The 16,423-nt window shown below is 33.7% G+C and overlaps 3 protein-coding genes across 3 annotated transcripts; all 3 read right to left on the bottom strand.

The window, feature by feature from the left end:
* Window positions 1–207: 207 nt before the first annotated feature.
* On the bottom strand, window positions 208–972 carry LOC113776843 (glucan endo-1,3-beta-glucosidase 8-like). Its single transcript, XM_027321899.1, has one exon. It carries the CDS (start codon window positions 970–972, stop codon window positions 208–210), a length of 765 nt encoding a protein of 254 aa, XP_027177700.1.
* Window positions 973–4,811: 3,839 nt separating this feature from the next.
* LOC113776842 (glucan endo-1,3-beta-glucosidase 8-like) lies at window positions 4,812–6,514 on the bottom strand. The gene is made up of 2 exons (XM_027321898.1): window positions 6,297–6,514; window positions 4,812–5,985 (listed from the first exon to the last, which is right to left on the bottom strand). Exons 1-2 carry the CDS (start codon window positions 6,512–6,514, stop codon window positions 4,812–4,814), a joined length of 1,392 nt encoding a protein of 463 aa, XP_027177699.1.
* Window positions 6,515–10,778: 4,264 nt separating this feature from the next.
* LOC113776841 (glucan endo-1,3-beta-glucosidase 8-like) lies at window positions 10,779–12,640 on the bottom strand. The gene is made up of 2 exons (XM_027321896.1): window positions 12,315–12,640; window positions 10,779–11,919 (listed from the first exon to the last, which is right to left on the bottom strand). Exons 1-2 carry the CDS (start codon window positions 12,638–12,640, stop codon window positions 10,779–10,781), a joined length of 1,467 nt encoding a protein of 488 aa, XP_027177697.1.
* Between the last annotated feature and the right edge of the window lie 3,783 nt (window positions 12,641–16,423).

Genomic DNA, 16,423 nt, shown 5'->3' with positions numbered 1-16,423 from the left:
TATCGATGATGGCATGAGAGCACGAGCCAGGCTTCGTGCGTATCCATTAAAATTAGGGATCTCAGCAGCTAATATTTCGACAGGGAATGTGCAGGATGGAGTTGAAGGATCATCTAAGACTATCTTACCATATCCGTTGTAATAACACGATTTTTTGTACACATTTTGAGCTGCCTTCTGGAAGCCCATATTAAAAATGTATGAAAGCTACTGTGTTTTTGTCAGATTGCTGCATGACGCTCCAGCTTCCATTGCTGTGCAATCTACAATACTGTCACATGTATCCAAAAAATTTTCTCTTGTTGTATTATTAATATCATTTGCAACATCACCGTTGACAATGCACCATCTTTTAGGCATATGTGTAATGCCTACAGCTGGTACTAACTTCACATCATGCCCAAGCCCCTGTAGATCAAAGTTAAACTTAGGCTGTCTATCAAATTTGTAGATGCCCCAGTGTCGCCTGAAGGATCCGGTACTCTTGTTTATCTTATTTTCATCAGACAAATTACGGATGTAAACATCAACTGGACCAGGACGTCGAGGAGTTCCTTTCTTACTTGCTACAAATTTAGCTAAGCCCTGATGGAATCTCTGTGCATTTGGGATGTTCCCATCTTTTATTCCATCTGTTGGCCATCCAATTGCATCTATAATGATTGTCATGTTTGGACACCCCACTTTCTCTAATGCAACATCGAACATATCATACATAACCTCAAAACCATTGGAGTAGGTCTTGTCCCTGTCTTTGAAAACTGAGGTGGATTTGTGCTCAAAAAATGTAAATTCGGTGTCACCGTTGAACAGATCATTAACACTCAGGAGTGGGAAAACATCTAGTCCAATTGGAGCATTGTAGCTCTGCAGAATCTGACATGACCTAGTCATGTTTGGCTTTAAATCTTCTCTGAAAGCACCCTCTGATGGTTTTTTTACAGGGATGAGGACGTCCGTGAAATGACTCATTGTTGCTTTAATTTCACTTTTATTCATTAAATTAAGAGCTCTTTGCGTCTAATCCAATACCTGAATAGCTTCGGGATATGTTTGATTGGGAAATCTTGTCGATAATGGCTGTGTCCCAACACAAACATACTTATAAAAAGAAAAAATCAAACAAAAGTTGACCAAAAATGAAAATATAATCAATAAGAGAGCTAAAAAAACAAAGGAGAAATTAAATTGTTAACCATTAAATTAACCAAAAATTCATCTAATAATATCTCTTTCAAGGTGTGACGGGAGTTAAAAGGTACAACATTCGGATTCATCCAGCGACTAAGTAATGGCTCTTAGAGTCTTGCCTCACCGTCAGCAGGGAGAATTCTCCTATGCTATGTTTTCAAACTCGGACCGGACCGGTTGGACCGGTAACGGGCTAGATGTCCGGTTTGAGTGTTTCTAAAAACCCGTTTGTTTAAAACTCAGGCAAATCCCATCAAAAGTCGGGTTGGACCGGAAACCAATGAAACCGGCGAGAACCGGAGTTTTTCATTTTTTTCTCCTTTTCACTCTAACCTGGAACCCATCTTCCTTGTTTGACAAGTCGCTCAAAACTTGCAAACCATCTTCCTCCTTTGAACAAGATCCCTTCATATCTAATCTTAAATGCATTTATTGAACAAGATCTAATCACACATGTATCAAAAAGGTGAAAAAGAAATAAAACAGTAAAAAAAAAAGAGTTGAAAAAGAGAGAAGTTTAAAAAAAATAAGATAAATTTTTTATATTTTGTGAGTTTGAGGAGAAAAGACTAGCACGATGAAATCTGGAACGGAAAACGAAAAAAGAAAAAAAAAAGTCGAAAGAAGAAGAAGTTGCAGGGGAAGAAAGAACAGAGACAGGACAAGAATGGATGAAAGTGACGGCAACATGATTGCTTTAGGCTTAGAGTCAAAGAAGAAATATGAGAAAATTTCAGTTTGGGTTCCAAGTTTTAACAAATTTATGTTTTGACCTCTAAAGTATCTCAAAATTGTTGACGTACTTAGAAATATTTAACAGATTATAGATAGTCCTAAATTTTAGTGTTTTATTTCAAATAAATCTCCAAAATTAATTCTTAACTATGAAATAAACATTAAATCATATGAACTATTAGTTGATTATTCTATGTTATTTGTATTTTTTTGTTAAATAATTTTGAAACATCAAACATCTACTAATATACTTTACTTGATATTAACCTATGGTTAGACATTTTACATAATATTTTAATTTTAATTAAATTATATTAATGACATCATGCTGACATCATCCGATTTTTGACACCGGTCGAACCCGGTTGGACCCATTGACCTCTGACCCCTGAACTCTACCGAGTCTTTGTCCGGTCCGAGTTTCAAAACATAACCTATGTGACAGGAGCTCATTCATTCAACTATTGGGATACCTAAGTGGTGTCTAAGATAGAGCGCATATCCTAGTCTGTAGGCAGGTCTAAGGATCAAATTCTAGGCCTGGAAGTTGGGGGTTGGGAGTTTATAGAAAGAGGTAGGTGCTATTAAAAGAAAAACATACGTGTAATGGACATTGGGATGCCTTACAATAATCTGAACCACCCAGTCGTTCACATCAGCTTGATTTTTCAGCTTCTGTGTATGTACATTAGGCATTGTGACTTCCAGTCCAATGTCAGTCACTGAAAAGGCTTCCAAGACATTGTCACTTGTACTGAAAAGCTTCACGTAATTGATCTTGTTTTGCATCAACAAGTCAACCACCATGGATGGTATCATTCTTTGTGTTGCCAACCTTCCCCAATTCATACCTAAATAACCCTCTACATCAATGGTCTCCAATGAAAGAAATGAAATTGCACATATTAAGAGATTGAAGCCGTTCATCCCACTTTGATCCCACTTTTAATATCACTATGTGGAGTTCAACCTGGTTCCCTAAATGAGGAAGAAAATTCGAAAAAGTGATCATTGTCATAAATATGAAAAAATATACCAAAAAAGAGATGGTTTATCACAGGTTTTGTACAGGTAATCAATCAGGAAAACAAGGAGTGACAACCACTGAAATTTTATTGACAACTGTTGAAGGAAAAAAAGGTAAATTGAAAATAAGTGGTTCCCTTGTAGATTTGACCAACTAATACTACTTTTTTATTTGGCAAGTAATGTTTTCTAAATTAGGGAGAAAAGGTAAATTGGAAATAATTGTTCCCTAGTAGATTTTACCAACTAATACTACTTACTTGGCTAGTGATGTTTTCTAAATTAGTAAGTTCCCTAGAATCTGGTTTCTATTTAGCACCGAAATAGGATACAGATTACAGACACAACCACTCGAGGTCCTCAAGGATCCTCCAGGTTTTTTTTTTGTGATTTATTTTAGTGTAGGTGGGAGATTTTGAACTTGGAAGCTTTTATTTACACTCTCTCCCCATTCTCTCCCCTCCCCCCCCCCAAACGATCCTCTAGTTTTGAACAAATATAAGACAGATTTGGATTTGGTTGTGTCATTCTCTAACCTTAAGAGATACAAAACAAAATCTTCAAAAGTTAAAGTCTTATATAGCTCTAGGACAAATATATCAAAAGCTTGATTTTTTTTAGACAACTAATTAAATGATTTTAAAAAATATTTAAATATGAATTAATTTTTATATATTGATAATGTATACTTTATTATAGTTGGATGTATGATAACTAATCTGAATTCGAGTTTAAAATTTAGTTATGTTTTAAAGATGAATAAAAAATAAGAAATCAATTGACGAAATGATTTAATTCTTGCAAATAATATCTGATTTTTAAGTGTTAGATAAATTTTGTAGATTCAACGTATATATACACCTTTTTTGAAGTCATTACAAAATTTGTCAACATAAATAGGATAAGAGCCAATAAGATTCAGTCCCAAAACATGTGCTGAAAAATACCTGCTAACATGAAAATCCGTCACATCCTATTTTATCTGATCCGAAAATTAGGATACCCGATCCGTATTATTTGATCGAGTTTAAAAAGGATTGGGTACCCGCTTAGATGTATGATGAGTTAGAGTCACATAATTAAAAATCACAGATACCCGACCCATCCCGCATATTTATTTTTTTATATTTATACACATACTAAAAAATAATATATTTAGAGCTAAATAAGCAATTTCATTGAACAAATGCATTACAAATATGGGAGACTATAGTTTGTTTGCTAAATTCATTTGTAGAGGTCATGATCATTTTTTTTTTAGAAAAGAATTTAATTAATATGTAATATATATTTAAAAAAGGTGCTACCTATTTCAAATTTTTATTAATTTTGAATTCTTTTAATTTTAATTTTAATTTTTCTTGTTTTTTCTTAGTATGCCTGTTTCTTGGTAGGAGACTTTTTTCAAAAAAAAATCTTTGTTAATCTTAAATGAACATGTTAAATAAAAAATTAATTTAGTATAAATTATTTTAAAAAAAATTAAAGGGTTAAGAACAAAAAAGCCCCATGTGGTATATGTAATATACAGAAAAATCCCCTGTAGTTTTAAAACATACAAAACGATATCTCATGTTTTGAACTAAATTATAAACTAACAGAATTTGTTAAACTTAACGAAAATGTCGGTTTCGGCAGTTAAATTACCGGATTCCGTTAAGTTTACCATTAAGATAAAAAGAATCTTATACCTGAGAGTTAACATTTGACATAGAGCCTATTTTAATTGGATTTCAAGCCACTTGTTTCTGACAGGTGAAATTGTAAAACAAAATCGTAAATGTCAGTTGTCATTTGAAGGTATGTGCACATTAATCTGTATGATTAGCCTATGCTACACGGCCCCAAATCCATTGTAATCAGCATGTACACATTAAAGTGAAGCAGATGTACAACGCCTGCACGACAACAGTCATCAATGATATCGATGATGGCTTGAGAGCATGAGCCAGGCTTCGTGCGTATCCAGTAAAATTAGGGATCTCAGCAGCTAATATTTCCACAGGGAATGTGCAGGATGGAGTTGAAGGATCTTCTGAGACTATCTTACCATATCCGTTGTAATAACACGATTTGTTGTACACACTTTGAGCAGCCTTTTGGAAGCCCACATTAAAGGCATACGAAAGCCTCTGCATGTATGTCAAATTGCTGCATGAACCTCCAGGATCCAATGCCGTGCAATCTGCAGTGTCACATGCGTACTTTACTTGATCATCAAAAACATTATAAGCAACTTTACCAATATCTGATGTGTATCGGTCATTGAAAATGCACCACCTTTTAGGCATATGTGTAATGCCTATAGCTGGTACTAGCTTGACATCGCGCCCAAGCCCCTGAAGATCAAAGTTAAACTTAGGCTGTCCATCAAATTTGTAGATACCCCAGTGTCGCATGAAAGACCCGGCATTCTTGTTTATCTTATTTTCATCAGATAAATTATGGATATAGACATCAATCGGACCAGGACGTCGAGGAGTTCCTTTCTTACTAGCTACAAATTTAGCCAAGCCCTGATAAAATCTCTGTGCATTTGGGATGTTTCCATCTTTTATTCCATCTGTTGGCCATCCAATTGCATCTATAATGATTGTCATGTTTGGACACCCCACTTTCTCTAATGCAACATCGAACATATCATACATGACCTCTACGACATTTGAATAGGTTTTGTCCCCATCTTTGAACACTGAGGTGGAGTTGTTCTCAAGAAATGCAAATTCAGTGTCACCGTTGAACAAATCATTAACATTAACGAGTGGGAAAATAACCACTCCAATTGGAGCATTGTTGCTCTGCAGAATCTGGCATGACCTAGTAATGTTTGGCTCTAAATCTTTTCTGAAAGCACCCTCTGATGGTTTCTTTGCATGGATGAGGACATCAGTGAAATGACTCATTGTTGCTTTAATTTCACTTTTATTCATTAAATTAAGAGCTTGTTGCATCCAGTCCAATACCTGAATAGCTTCGGGATATGTTTGATTGAAAAATCTTGTCGATAATGGCTGCGTCCCAATGCAAACATACCTATAAAAAAAATTCAAACAAAAGTTGACCAAAAATGAAAATATAATCAATAAGAGAGCTAAAAAAAAGGAGAAATTAAATTGTTAACCATTAAATTATACTCAAATTTATAACCAAAAATTCATGTAATAATATCTCTTTCAAGGTGTGACGGGAGTTATAAGGTACAACATTCGGATTCATCCAGTGGCTAAGTAATGGCTCTTAAGAGTCTTGCCTCACCGTCAGCAGGGAGGATCAAATTCTAGGCCTGGAAATTGGGGGTTGGGAGTTTATAGAAAGAGGTAGGAGCTAGTCAAAGAAAAACATACGTGAAATGGACATTGGGATGGCTTACAATAATCTGAACCACCCACTCATCCACATCAGCCTGAGTTTTCATCTTCTGTGTAGATTGATTAGGCATTGTGATTTCCAGTCCAATGTCAGTCGCTGAAAAGGCTTCCAAGACATTGTCACTTGCACTGAAAAGCTTGACGTAATTGATCTTGTTTTGCATCAGCAAGTCAACCACCATGGATGGTATCATTCTTTGTGTTGCCAACCTTCCCCAATTCATACCTAAATAACCCTCTACATAAAAGGTCTCCAATGAAAGAAATGAAATTGCACATATTAAGTGATTGAAGCCGTTCATCCCACTTTGATCCCACTTTTAATATCAATATGTGGAGTTCAATCTGGTTCCCCAAATGAGGAAGAAATTTTGAAAAAGTGATCATTGGCATAAATATGAAAAAATGTACCAAAAAAGAGATGGGTTATCACAGGTTTTGTACAGGTAATCAATCAGGAAAACAAGGAATGACAACTACTGAAATTGTATTGACAACTGTTGAAGAAAAAAGGTAAATTGAAAATAAGTGGTTCCCTTGTAGATTTGACCAACTAATACTACTTTTTTATTTGGCAAGTAATGTTTTCTAAATTAGGGAAAAAAGGTAAATTGAACAGAACGGTTCTCTAGTAGATTTTACCAACTAATACTACTTATTTGGCAGTTGATGTTTTCTAAATTAGTAAATTCCCTAGAATCTGGTTTCTATTTAGCACTGAAATAGGATACAGATCACAGACATAACCACTCAAGGTCCTCAACGATCCTCCAGCTTTTTCTTTTTTTTTTTGATTTATTTTAATGTAAGTGGGAGATCTTGAACTAGGGAGTTTTCATTTACACTCTCTGCCCCTCCTCTCCTCTCCCCCCAACAGCCTCTAGTTTTGAACAAATATAAGACATATTTGATTTGATTTTGTCATTCTCTAACCTAAAGAGATACAAAACAAATCTTCAAAAGTTATAAGCTTATATAGCTCTACAACAAATATATCAAAAGCTTGATTTTTTAAGACAACTAATTAAATGATTTTAAGAAAGATTTAAATATGAATTAATTTTTATATATTGATAATGTATACTTTATTATAGTTGGATGTATGATAACTAATCCGAATTCATGTTTAAAATTTGGTTATGTATTAAAGATGAGTAAAAAAATTAAGAAATCAATTGACGAAATGATTTAATTCTTACAAATAATATCTTATTTTTAAGTATTAGATAAATTTTGTAGCTTTGACGTAGATATACCCGTTTTTCGAAGTTATTACAAAATTTGTCAACATGAATAGGATAAGAGCCAATAAGATTCAGTCGAAGACATGTGCTGTTAGGGGTGCAAGCGAAATTTTGACCAAATCAAACTGAGCATCGACTTAATTTTATTAAGGGTGGATAAAAATACCCGCTAACCCAAAAACCCACGACATTTGAACCTATCCGATTCGAAAATTAAAAATTAGATCCGTATCATTTGATCGGATCAAAAGAGGGTTAGGTACCTACTTAGATGTGGGGCGGGTTATGGTCGCATAATTAAAAACTTGCAGATACCCGACTCGTCTTTCATATTTATTTTAATTTTTTTATTTTTATACACATACTATAAAATAATATATTTAGAACTAAATAAGCAATTTCATTGAACAAATTGCATTGCAAATGTAGGAGACTATAGTTTCTTATAAAATTCATTTGTAGAGGTCATGATCTTATGTTTTTTAAAAAAGAGTTTAATTAATGTGGACTATATATATTTAAAAAAGGTGCTACTTATTTCAAATTTTTATTGATTTTAAATTCTTTTAATTTTTTTCCTTTTTCTTGTATTCTCTTCACATGTTTGTTTCTGGGTAGGAGACTTTTTTTGAGAAAAAAATCTTTGTTAAATGTTAGATGAACATGTAAAATAAAAAATTAAATTAGTATAAATTATTTTTTAAAAAATTAATTGATAAGCAGCGGAGTGGGTACCCATTGACTCAATCCTACTTCGGAGGATACTCGATAATCAGTACCCGTTAATATGCGGAACGGGTAAGGGTCAGAAAATGGCTGACCTGCAAGGTGCGGGACGGGTTAGTCAAATGGTGCATGGAGCGAGTAACCAACCCATGCCCACTCCTAAATTTTATCAAGGTCAAGCTCAAACTCATGCTCTTAGTGTAAAGCTCGAGGTTGAGTCGAGCTGAGAAAAAATGAAATTTTGTTTTACTTTTAAAAAAATGAATAAAGTATTAGAGATATATATAATTTTACTATTAATATATATATGTATGTATGTATGTATAATCGAGCTACTTTGTGAGTTAATGAGTTAAATATTTTTTAATTTGAATTCGAACTCGAGTTCAACTTAGTAAGTTCAAACTCGACTTAAACTCGATATTGACTGAAGTCAATCCGAACTTTGAATTGAGCTACTCATGAACGGCTCACGAGTGATTCAACTTGTGTGCAGGCCTGTGTGCAGGCCCGTGTGCAGGCCTATGCGCTGGCAACCGCGTGATTTTTTTTTATTCCACTTCTTTACTTGGTTCCCTGGTTTCATATGAGTCACTTATGGCATTAGGTGTAGGGTGTCTAGATATTATCTCTCTCAAAATTTATCTTCCTTGGTTCCGCTTCTTTCTTCCCCTTTATCTTGAACTCTCTACTCTTTTCTCATTCTTTCCATTCTCTTATTTTTCTTTTCTTTTTTTTTCTTCTTGCCTTCTCCCTATTACCGAGGTATCTTTCTTCTCTAATAATGTTTTGGATAAATTAATTATAACCTCCAGTGATTTTATATAATGTCAAATGACCCCTCTAAAGGTTTAAAATAGCCATATAATCCTCCTATGATTTTATGTAAAGTGAAAAATAGACGGAATGCACAATTAATTATGATGTTTATACCAAGCGTACTCTAAAAGTGTGTGTCATAAAATTTTAATCTCCATAAAACTCTCTTATGATTTGTATAAATATTTACTTTACCCTCTGTGTTTTTTGCATTTATCCATGCAATCCTCTCATGCTTTTATACAAGGTATTTAAATCATTGATTGATTCAGCATTTGAGTAAAATCACTATTGGTATTTCAATTAACGACATTATATAAGTTATTTTTGCTCAAGATTCTACATTACATAAAACCATATGGGGTGGAGTGAACATTTTAAAATATTAAAGGGGTCATGTGGCAATAGATAAAACTACATGGGGGTTATATATAATTTACCCTAATATTTTATATGACTTTCTCTATTCTTTGGAATTTATATTCGTTATTGTTCTTTTCAAAGCCTTCTTGAAAATATAATTTCCTTGCTCATATATTTTTTAGAGTATACTTATATATTCAAGATACATTTGGTAACTCTGGACATATAAAGCTTTCCTCATTGTGTGGAAAATCAATGAGCTTACACATTTATATCCTGGAGCATCTCTAACCTGAATTTTGATTGAATAAACTCAATATTCGGCTACCTCAATTAATGTGTGATATCCATTGAACACTAATACAACAGTTCATTTATAGCTCTACTACCTAATGGCTCGATTGAGCTTGGCCAATGGAAACATTGTCTTGAGTTTTAATCAAGTAAACTTGGCTGAAGTTTTGCTCTCGGAAACTCCATAATGCTTGGATGAACACTTGTTAATTTGGATTTAGTATAATAGTATCTATTGGATACCCGCTAGGAAAAAAAATTTTTATTTGCCACTTTATAGCCATTCCATTGGACAATTGTTAGAAAACCAATTTTCCACCCCTAATATCCTTGTATAAAAATTAAAAAGAATCTATATGACTTCCTTTATTTCTTCACAAGAAAACTTTGTTCTCTTATCTCCCATAAATAGGATGTACCTTTTAATTTTCAAAGAGTATTAGTATATTTGCATCAGTTCGGTAGTAAACTTCTAGTTGTTTCCCAAAAACAGTTATTGGAGGGGACTTGTACCCGATGTTTTGGTTTGGGAGAATGGCAAGAATAGATCTGCCTCTTCTACATGTATCAATCTGAGTGACACGAACAAATTTAATTTTTCTGAGAAAAAATAGCTCGACAGTCCAACTTTTTCTTTTTCTTTTTCTCTTCTTCTTCTGTTTCTGTCCTTTATACAAAGTATCCTCTAGAAAATTTAACAACATACAATTGTAAAACCAAGAAATTTTAATCTAATTTGGATTAAGACCTGACCCAATATTTAAAACTACAAAGGAAAAAGAAGGACGAGGAAGGGACAGAAAGATAAAAAGAATCTTATACCTGAGAGTTAACATTTGACATGGAGCCGATTTTAATTGGATTTGAAGGCACTTGTTTCTTACAGGTGAAATTGTAAAACAAAATCATAAAGTCAGTTGTCATTTGAAGGTATGTGCATATTAATCTGTATGATTAGCCCATGCTACATGGCCCCAAATCCATTATAATCACAGGTACACATCAAAGTAAATCACATGAACAACGTCTGCACAACAGCAATCATCAATGATATCGATGATGGCATGAGAGCACGAGCCAGGCTTCGTGCATATCCATTAAAATTAGGGATCTCAGCAGCTAATATTTCAACAGGGAATGTGCAGGATGGAGTTGAAGGATCATCTGAGACTATCTTACCATATCCATTGTAATAACACGATTTGTTGTACACATCTTGAGCTGCCGTCTGGAAGCCCATATTAAAAACATACGAAAGCTTCTGTGTTTCTGTCAGATTGCTGCATGACGCTCCCGCTTCCATTGCAGTGCAATCTACAATACTGTTACATGCATCCAAAAAATTTTCTCTTGTTGTATTATCAATATCATTTCCAACATCACCGTTGACGATGCACCACCTTTTAGGCATATGTGTAATGCCTACAGCTGGTACTAACTTCACATCACGCCCAAGCCCCTGTAGATCAAAGTTAAACTTAGGCTGTCCATCAAATTTGTAGATGCCCCAGTGTCGCCTGAAGGATCCGGTACTCTTGTTTATCTTATTTTCATCAGACAAATTATGGATGTAGACATCAATCGGACCAGGACGACGAGGAGTGCCTTTCTTACTTGCTACAAATTTAGCTAAGCCCTGATGGAATCTCTGTGCATTTGGGATATTCCCATCTTTTATTCCATCTGTTGGCCATCCAATTGCATCTACAATGATTGTCATGTTTGGACACCCCACTTTCTCTAATGCAACATCGAACATATCATACATAACCTCAAAAGCATTGGAGTAGGTCTTGTCCCCGTCTTTGAAAACTGAGGTGGAGTTGTTCTCAAAGAACGCAAATTCGGTGTCACTGTTGAACAGATCATTAACACTCAGGAGTGGGAAAACATCTAGTCCAATTGGAGCATTGTAGCTCTGCAGAATCTGACATGACCTAGTCATGTTTGGCTCTAAATCTGCTCTGAAAGCGCCCTCTGATGGTTTCTTTACAGGGATGAGGACATCAGTGAAATGACTCATTGTTGCTTTAATTTCACTTTTATTCATTAAATTAAGAGCTCTTTGCGTCCAATCCAATACTTGAATAGCTTCGGGATATGTTTGATTGGAAAATCTTATCGATAATGGCTGCGTCCCAATGCAAACATACCTATAAAAAAAATCAAACAAAAGTTGACCAAAAATGAAAATATAATCAATAAGAGAGCTAAAACAACAAAGGAGAAATTAAATTGTTAACCATTAAATTAACCAAAAATTTATCTAATAATATCTCTTTCAAGGTGTGACGGGAGTTATAAGGTACAACATTTGAATTCATCCAGTGACTAAGTAATGGCTCATAGAGTCTTGCCTCACCATCAGCTGGGAGGATTCTCCTATGTGACAGGAGCTCATTCATTCAACTATTGGGATAGCTAAGTAGTGGCTAAGATAGAGCGCTTATCCTAGTTCGTAGGCAGGTCTAAGGTTCAAATATAGGCCTGGAAATTGGGGGTTGGGAGTTTATAGAAAGAGATAGGTGCTATTAAAAGAAAAACATACATGAAATGGACATTGGGATGCGTTACAATAATCTGAACCACCCAGTCGATCACATCAGCCTGATTTTTCAGCTTCTGTGTATATACATTAGGCATTGTGACTTCCAGTCCCATGTCTGTCGCTGAAAAGGCTTCCAAGACATTGTCACTTGCACTGTAAACCTTCACGTAATTGATCTTGTTTTGCATCAACAAGTCAACCACCATGGATGGTATCATTCTTTGTGTTGCCAACCTTCCCCAATTAATACCCAAATAACCCTCTACATCAATGGTCTCCAATGAAAGAAATGAAATTGCATATATTAAGAGATTGAAGCCGTTCATCCCACTTTGATCCCACTTTTAACATCAATATATGGAGTTCGATCTGGTTTCCCAAATGAGGAAGAAAATTTGAAAAAGTGATCATTGTCATAAATATGACAAAATGTACCAAAAAAGAGATGGCTTATCACAGGTTTTGTACAGGTAATCAATCAGGAAAACAAGGAATGACAGCCACTGAAATTTTATTGACAACTGTTGAAGGAAAAAAATGGTAAATTGAAAATAAGTGATTCCTTTGTAGATTTGACCAACTAATACTACTTTTTTATTTGGCAAAATGTTTTCTAAATTAGGGAAAAAAAGGTAAATTGAAAATAATGGTTCCCTAGTAGATTTTACCAACTAATACTACTTATTTGGCTAGTGATGTTTTCTAAGTTAGTAAATTCCCTAGAATCTGGTTTCTATTTAGCATTGAAATAGGATACAGATTATAGACACAACCGCTCAAGGTCCTCAAGGATCCTCCAGCTTTTTTTTTTCTAGTTTGTTAAATTTTGTGTATTACTCAATTAATAGTTATTGAATTTTAAGAAATAAAAAAGAACTAAAACATGATGTTTATGTAGGAGAAATAACAATATAATAAAAAGTGGGACAGAGTGTGAGACAGAAGATCCATTGCGCTCCCTCCCCCTTCTCTCTCCTCCCTCCCCCAATGATCCTCTAGTTTTGAACAAATATAAGATAGATTTGGATTGGTTGTGTCATTCTCTAACCTTAAGAGATACAAAACAAAATCTTCCAAAGTTATAGGCTTATATAGCTCTAGGACAGATATATCAAAAGCTTGATTTTTTTTAGACAACTAATTAAATGATTTTAAGAAACATTTAAATATGAATTAATTTTTATATATTGATAATGTATCCTTTATTATAGTTGGATGTATGATAAGTAATCCGAATTCGAGTTTAAAATTTAGTTATGTTTTAAAGATGAATAAAAAATAAGAAATCAATTGACGAAATGATTTAATTCTTACAAATAATATCTGATTTTTAAGTGTTAGATAAATTTTGTAGATTCGACGTATATGTACACACCTTTTTCGAGGTTATTACAAAATTTGTCAACATAAATAGGATAAGAGCCAATAAGATTCAGCCCCAAAACATGTGCTGAAAAATACCCGCTAACCTGAAAATCCGTCACATCCTATTCTATCTGATCCGAAAATTAGGATACCCGATCCGTATTATTTGATCAGATTAAAAGAGAATTGGGTACCCGGTTAGATATAGGACGGGTTAGAGTCACATAATTAAAAATCGCAAATACCCGACCCGTCCCGCATATTTATTTTTTTATTTTTATACACATACTATAAAGTAATATATTTAGAGCTAAATAAGCAATTTCATTGAACAAATGCATTATAAATATGAGAGACTATAGTTTGTTTACTAAATTCATTTGAAGAGATCATGATCTTTTTTTTTTTTAGAAAAAAATTTAATTAATATGGAATATATATTTAAAAAAGGTGCTACTTATTTCCAATTTTTATTGATTTTGAATTCTTTTAATTTTTTTCCTTTTTCTTGTATTCTCTTCGCATGCTTGTTTCTTGGTAGAAGACTTTTTTGAAAAAAAAATCTTTTTTAAATCTTAGATGAATATGTAAAATAAAAAATTAAATTAGTATAAATTATTTTTTAAAGAAATTAAATGATAAGCGGGGCGAAATCGGTATCCGTTGATCCGACCCTATTTCGGAGGGCACCCGATAATTGAGTACCCGCTGATATGCGGAGCGAGTAAGGGTAAAAAATAGCTGACCTGTAAGGTGCGAGTCAGGTCAACCAAATGGTGCATAGGGTTGGTACCCGATCCATGCTCACTCCTAAATTTTATCAAGTGGAAACTTGGATTCAAACTCTCAATGTAAGGTTTGATCTCGAGCCGAGTCAAGAAAAAATAAAAAAAAATTATTTTACATTTTTAAAAAATAAATAAAATAATAAATTTTTAAAAAATAATAAAATATTAGAGATATATATTATTTTAATATATACATATGTATGTATGTATGTATGTATGTATAATCGTGTCAATTTAGGAGTTAATGAGCTAAATATTTTTGAACTCGAATTCGAACTTGAATGCGACTTGATTAGTTTGAATTTGACAAAAACTCGATATTGACCGAACTCACGCCGAGCTTTGAGTCGAGCTACTCACAAGTGGCTAGCGAGTGATTTGACTCATGTGCAGCACTATATGCTGCCACCCGTATGACTTTTTTTTTTTTTTGTTTCTGCTTCTTTCCTTGGTTCCATGGTTCCATATGAGTCAGTTGTGGCATTAGGTGTAGGGCATCTAGGGTTTAGACATTATCTCTCTCAAAAATTATCCACCATTTCTTGTCTTCTTCCTTGGTTTCACTTTTTTCTTCTCCTTCATCTTGAACCCTCTACTCTTTTCTCATTCTTTCCTTTCTATTTTCTTCCCTCTTATCTTTCTTTTCTTCTTTTTTCTTCCTTCTTTCTCCCTATTACCAAGGGATCTTTCTTCTCTAATAATGTTTTGGATAAATTAATTATAACCCTCAGTGATTTTACATAATGCCAAATGACCCCTCTAAAGGTTTAAAATAGCCATATAACCCTCTTATGATTTTATGTAAAGTGAAAAATAGGCGGAATGCACAATTAGTTATGGCGTTTATCCCAAACGCACTCTAAAAGTGCTTGTAATAAAATTTTAATCTCCATGAAACTCTCTTTTGATTTGTATAAGTATTTACTTTATTCTTTGTGGTTTCTGCATTTATCCATGTAATCCAATCATACTTTTATACAAGGTAGTTAAGTCATTGATTGATTCAGCATTTAAGTAAAATAACTATCGGTATTTCAATTAACGACATTATGTAAGTTATTTTTGCTCAAGTTTCTACATTATATAAAACCATATGGGGTGAAGTGGATATTTTGAAATGTTAAAGGGATCATGTGGCAGATAAAACTACATGGGGGTTATATATAATTTACCCTAATATTTTATATGACTTTCTCTATTCTTTGGAATTTATATTCGTTATTGTTCTTTTCAAAGCCTTCTTGAAAATATAATTTCCTTGCTCATATATTTTTTAGAGTATACTTATATATTCAAGATACATTTGGTAAATTTGGACATATAAAGCTTTCATCATTGTGTGGAAAATCAATGATCTTACACATTTATATCCTGGAGCATCTCTAACCCGAATTTTGATTGAATGAACTCAATATTCGGCTACCTCAATTAAGGTGTGATACCCATTGAACACCGATACAACATTTCTTTTATAGCTCTATTCATTAGACACCAACTGTTGGTGTATTTTAAAAAATCTTAATTATTTTTTGGCCAAATCTTTACAAGGAGTTACAATAGAATTTAGGGTAAAAAATCAAAAAAATCTCCTGTGCTAAACCTAATATACAAATAAGCCCCCTATGATTTCAAAATATATGACGCGACACCTCATGCTTTGAACTAAATTGTAACCCTGACGAAAATTGGTAAAATTAACGGGACTGATGTACTGGAAGCTAAAAGCAAATTCTTTATGCTTAATTTTTAGCAAATATTCCTATTGTATCCCTTAGCCCCCAATAAAACTCCTAGCGATGCTTGTGTAGAGAAATCGATTTTCTACTTGATTGAGAGAAATTGAACTAGCTTTTGGGAGAAATCAAATTACCACCCAATCGAAGAGGAAGGTAAAGCTTCTTCAAAGATGAAGTCAATCACCGAGTAGCTACTACACAATCTTGGCTAAGGTAAAAA

Source organism: Coffea eugenioides, chromosome 7, assembly GCF_003713205.1.
Source record: "Coffea eugenioides isolate CCC68of chromosome 7, Ceug_1.0, whole genome shotgun sequence".
Taxonomy (NCBI): Eukaryota; Viridiplantae; Streptophyta; class Magnoliopsida; order Gentianales; family Rubiaceae; genus Coffea; species Coffea eugenioides.
The sequence above is the reverse complement of the archived record's forward strand: the minus strand, read 5'-3'. Positions and strand labels throughout refer to the sequence as shown.

Coding starts and splice junctions, on each gene's coding strand:
- LOC113776843 (XM_027321899.1), bottom strand. CDS start 972: ATGAGTCATTTCACGGACGTCCTCATCCCTGTAAAAAAACCATCAGAG.
- LOC113776842 (XM_027321898.1), bottom strand. CDS start 6,514: ATGATACCATCCATGGTGGTTGACTTGCTGATGCAAAACAAGATCAAT. Junction 5,986..6,296: donor CATCCCAATGTCCATTTCAC/GTATGTTTTTCT, acceptor TTTTTTTTATAG/GTATGTTTGCATTGGGACGC.
- LOC113776841 (XM_027321896.1), bottom strand. CDS start 12,640: ATGAACGGCTTCAATCTCTTAATATATGCAATTTCATTTCTTTCATTG. Junction 11,920..12,314: donor CATCCCAATGTCCATTTCAT/GTATGTTTTTCT, acceptor TTTTTTTTATAG/GTATGTTTGCATTGGGACGC.